Raw genomic sequence first — 5,247 nt, forward strand, 5'->3', positions numbered from 1 at the left:
CTCCAGTTGCGTACGCACCTTGCTGATCTTCCTGTCGGTGTAATCGTCAAACCTTTTCAAACAAACAGTGAGAACCCTGGGTGCTTGATGGACGGTGAATCTCTTGGAGGCGGCAACCATCCTGTCGCACCTTGAAACCAAGCCCAGAGCCCAGTGCTGAAAGGCACCCTGCCTTGCCCCAGAAGGCCAGGCAAGCTCTCCTGTCTCACACAGCCTTACGCTATTTTAAGGCTATTCAGTACCATAAGGCCATACGAAAAAGTGCTGTGTCTCATTATCGTCCATTAAGCCTATGAGACAAGGTGACTTATGATGGACGACACGCAGCAGCTTCACACAGGATCTAGTACTAAGATGTTGTTAGTAATCATCTTACTGGCTACATTTAAAGGAGTTTTCGCCATCCAGCTGCTCAGGTCTCACAAATTCCTCCAGAGCTGCGGTGACAGATGAGGCTGCCTGGAGGAGTGAGAAAGGAGAGCGCTGAGCTGCGGGAAATACCCTCGCCCAAGCACTCACTAGGAGTTTACACAAAAACCCAACTAGATGACGCTGAGGAGAGCCACTGCGAACCCCCAGGCAGTGTCCAGGATGGGGCAGAAAGAGGGTATTATGGTCGACATTGCCCTCATTTCCCCGGGATTCCTGGGGCTGTCAAGAGCTACGTGCCTGCGCCGCCGCTCAGTTCAGCTCCCGATGGTGTGGAGGGTCATCGGTAATGAAAACAACACAACCCATCAGCCTTGGAGCCAGATGGGTGTTGAGGGAGGGCAAAAGGAAGAGGGATGAGAGTCTATCGAGGGTGCAGAGAGGATAATGCGTGCTCGTCCATTCCACACCCCACCCACCACCCAGCTCTCTTCTGTTTGCAGTTTGCACTTTTCAGTCATCCCTGTTGACTCCGGAAAGCTACAGGGGCCTTGGGACGTCTTGAAGCACAGTTGCCAAGCCTCTTACTTTTATATCCAGTGAAATATCCAGGAAGAGCTCGTAGGAATCGGAGACCGCGCTGCAGCTCAAGCACGTGACTGGAAGGCAAATCAAAATGGTCAGTGGTAGGGGAAGTCAACTGACTCTGCCGGTTTACATCCTTCCTAACTACCGGTTAGGAATTGTACCAGCCTCACGATCAGCTGTTATCACAGGCAGGCAGAGGGACACAGACAATTCTGCGGAGAGCAATAGTTGTGGAAAAGTACCTCTGGATCTCAGAAAGCCCGCAAATATTTGACGGACAATGGTAGTTGATTGAGAAGCGAAGTCCAAGCTGGAAATAAATGGTAAGGCAGAGAGTTATCTCCTCCAAGTGGTTTGCTTTCTCTAAGAGCCCTGGGCATAGGGTTTCCTTGATGGCAGTACATCAAGGTGTCCAAAGGGCTCGGGAACATTGAAAAGGTAATTTGTTTGCGCTTACTCGCTGCTCCAGCTCAAACAATCTCTCTGCATGGCATCGACAATACAGCGTAAGAAGTCATGGGCGTCTTCCTGCCTGCCGAGCTCGAAATGTTCTCCTATTCCTAAGAAAGAGGAAGTTAGTAGTTCTCTCCTACAAGAATGGAAAAAAAAAAAAAAACCTGTAAAAGCACCTGAAAGGACTTACGTGTGAGAACACGGACGACAGACCAAGGCTCGATGGCGCTGCCTGAGGAATGCATGACCTTGTTAACGTGCGCTTCCATTCTGCACATCATGCAGAAGCCTTTCTGGTGACCTGCAGAGGGAGGGAGGGAGGGAGGGAAGGAAGATACTCGGGTTAGCAAAATACCCATAGCCACAGGAAACCTGATGGAGATCTTGCAGTTATAAGAACAGTCTCCACTCCTCCCAAGGTGCCAATGTCCCAGCAAGCTCAGGACATTTTAGCGCGCAGAAAACATTCTTCAGGGGGACACTAAACTGACATAAGTTTCCTGTGCAGTAAGGAAAGAGGGTTTGAGCTGCAGGAATAGGGACCAAGACCCGGGGCTAGGAAGAGGTGCCTTTCTGAAGATGATCACACCTAGGTAGGACACGTGTCTTCTCAGCATGAGTGTTCCAAGAACACCCACTTGAGGACTGACAAAGAAGGGCTGCTTTTCACCTAAACCAGCTCCCAGATTCTGGGAATCCCTGGGAAGCGCCCGACCAAGTTCCAAGGAGATATTTCGTAAAAGCACTCACACGACTGGCCGTGCTTCCGAGAGAGCAGGTAGTTGGCCAGAGGGGGCGTGTATGCCAGGCACTGCAGGACAGAGTTTAGGTAGCACATGTTCCCCAGGTTGTAGAGCCCTCCTCCAGCTTCCTGTTGTTGCTTCCAGTCCATGCAAATCTCGTCCCGGGGAAAGTGGATCCTCTGTGACGGCTCCATTCCCTCGACAGTGACTGCAGGGAAATGACATTTGAAAAGAGAGGAGACGGTATTGTTGCACGAAAGCAGGTCCAGAAGTCGAGTTCTTTGCAGGGGCACCCAGTACGACCAGATCTCCATCCAACCCAGAAACACTGGGGGAAGCCTAATGCTGCCTGTGAAATTTACTGGTCAAGGAGCAGTTGTGGAAAATAATCCGTTCCACTGCTGACTTTGCCGAAAGTCCAGCAAACAAACCCACACTCTGAATCTTCTGTGCCTCGGGCTAACTTGCTTTCCCTCTCGGGTCTTGAACAGCTCAAGTTTTCCCTTTTCCTGATGGTGACTCGGTGAAAACAAGCAAGTATTCAGCCCAGGAGGCAACCCGGCAGATGTCAGCTCTCTCTACGAGCAACGACAGCTTTCGAAGCCTTGTACTAGGGGCGGGGGCGGTGATAAAATGTGTTTTACTGTGTGTAATCCAGACCACTGGGGTAAGTCTGGCTGCTACCAGGCAAGGCCCCAAAATTCACTCTAGGCTGTCAGCACAGCAACACCCAGGGCTGGAGCACCGGCCACGTCCGTTGCCTTTGGGCATTCCCAAAATCCAAACGGGCTGGTGAAGCCGCTACTGACAGGAGTCGTTCCCCATTGCGGCCATCGCTCCTCTCAGCAACACAGGGGAGAGCTTGGGGTGACAAAGGACGTCAGGCTGCTCTCCAGACAGAGAAGAGCAGCGCCCGTCCCTGATTGCAAAGACATAATTGTAGCTCAACAGAATGAATTTCGAAAACCCCAAAGGAAACCCACAGAACAGCCTCCGCCATCAGAAGCGTGTCAGGGGTACTTGCAGCTGCTGCAGAGCTGCAGGCTGCTGGCCCTACTGTCCCTGTCACAGGACTCCAACTGCCGGCAATTCCAAAGGCCGCTTGGGTACTTTTATCCCGTCTCTAACCTACTCGTATGATCTGTCCTGAAAGTCAACTCGTAATTACCTTTGAAAGAGGATGGCACTTGAGGAGAAGAGGGCAGCACCCGGGAACTGCTTGGTGCAAAGGAGGCACGCAAGCAGCCAGGGAAGGAGCCGTTACCCCGAAGGCCGGCTCAGCCCGACTGGCTTTCGCTGGCCGGCTTCTCAGGAGATCAAGCCCTGGCCCGGTGAGATCACAATCGCCGGGCGGGTGCCGCATCACAGCCCCTTTGTGACACGGGGCCACCCAGGGACGCACGGGTGTGGACTAATTACTAAAACGACCAAAATACAGCGTCGTTCACGCAGGAAGGAAAGGTATGAAATCAAAATAGCGTCGAGGGTAAAATGCGGCTGCAGCTGGTATGCGAAGAATCCACCAGGTCATCTGCGATTCCCGGGACGATATTGCTTGCAGAGCACCACGGGGGGCGAGGTGGGCTGGAGAGCCCACGGTCTCTCCCCGGGATGGTACAGCAGGTACGGGAACGGGGTGGTACCACAGAACTGAGAAGCTGCGCCCTGGCCACCCCGAGCCAACATCCCGTCGGATTTGGATGAAACGCTGTCCTTTGTGCAAACTTTGCTCTTTAGAATGTCATTATAAGACCAAACCACACCTCCGTCCCAAAGGCTACCCGCCTCCAAGGTGCGCCCACCCCTCTTTGAGTCTGCGCCGTGAGTTTTTGTAATCTGTACCTTTAAATGTGCGGCGAGAGAATTCTACACCAATCCTAAGAAAGGTATTTATGACGAGAGGCACTCAAACTCCACCTCAAAGGTAAAAAATAGTATAAAAATAGCCCGGGAAGAGGGGAAGGTGGGGGAAGACACCATCGTGTTGACTTCTGGGACCAGTCGACGGGCTGAGCCTCTCTTTCCTAGCCCCCCCCCCCCCCCCCCCGGGACGCCTTTGGGTAAGACTTAAGAACTTAGAAAATCTTTCTAGAGGGTCTCTTTTCTATTTGTCATAGCCTGGCTGCATTGTTTATGACTTTGTTGCGCGCTTTGCATGTACTCTTATTTGCACGTGCTTTGCAGCCAGCATATTTATCACCAGCAATCATATGAACCTCTATGTCTGTCACTTAACTAAACGGTACCATGTGAGTCGCCAGTCGGTTCGGTTTCTCACTGAACGCGACCAAAGAGTGGCCGTGCTAGTTCATGAGCACGACTAGACTGAAGGTGCAGTCCACTATTAGTGTATCCAGATCGGAACAGTTTATTCTATTGAACCCGATCGGACTGATAGTGGTGAATTGGTTATCACTCAGGTTTTCTGCCTTAACCGTTTCACGGGACAGGGGGTAGGATTTGTGAATGTGCTGCTGCCTAATGTAGAAGCGAGGGTGTATAAGAAAGAAATGAAGAAGTTATTAGAGGATCCTGTGGGGCCGTTGGAAGAGGTTGAGCAATTTTGGGGACCCAATATACATACATGGGAGGAGATGCAGTCGATGATGGGAATCCTTTTTTCCCCTGACTATTCAACAATATTCAGGAATAGATCCCTCAGGTGCGGCAGGGCAGGAATTACTCAGGGTGAACTTTGTGACTCACTCGTGGCCAGACATCACAATCATGGGCGGTTCAGTGTGACGGATTTGACGGATGCACTTTGGGCCTGCCCCTCAGCTGCGGAAAGGAGGGACTTTTTTGCCTTCGAATGGGGGGATTTGGAAACTGGCAGGAAACAGCAGCTAAGGTGGACTAAGCTATCCCAGGGGTTTACTGAGTCCCCAGATTTGTTCGGACAGGCTTTAGAGGAAATACTGCAACAGTTCCAGGCTCCTCCTGGGATCCAGGTCCTACAATATATAGATGATCTCTCGGTATCTGGATCAACAGAGGGAGCTGTGAGAGCAGCGTCAATTGAATTATTAAATTGCTTAGGGGAAAAGGGCTTAGGAGTGTCTAAAAAGAAGCTACAATTTGTTCAAAAAGAGGT

At 51.4% G+C, this 5,247-nt stretch overlaps 1 protein-coding gene across 1 annotated transcript; it reads right to left on the bottom strand.

The window, feature by feature from the left end:
* Nucleotides 1–372: 372 nt before the first annotated feature.
* Nucleotides 373–2,347, bottom strand: LOC122154863 (ubiquitin carboxyl-terminal hydrolase 42-like). The gene is made up of 6 exons (XM_042807561.1): nucleotides 2,161–2,347; nucleotides 1,601–1,711; nucleotides 1,415–1,517; nucleotides 1,200–1,267; nucleotides 958–1,028; nucleotides 373–459 (listed from the first exon to the last, which is right to left on the bottom strand). The coding sequence occupies exons 1-6, from the start codon at nucleotides 2,345–2,347 to the stop codon at nucleotides 373–375; spliced, it is 627 nt and encodes a 208-aa protein (XP_042663495.1).
* Between the last annotated feature and the right edge of the window lie 2,900 nt (nucleotides 2,348–5,247).

This window comes from Tyto alba, unplaced genomic scaffold, assembly GCF_018691265.1.
Source record: "Tyto alba isolate M040663 unplaced genomic scaffold, T.alba_DEE_v4.0 Super-Scaffold_5, whole genome shotgun sequence".
Classification (NCBI taxonomy): domain Eukaryota; kingdom Metazoa; phylum Chordata; class Aves; order Strigiformes; family Tytonidae; genus Tyto; species Tyto alba.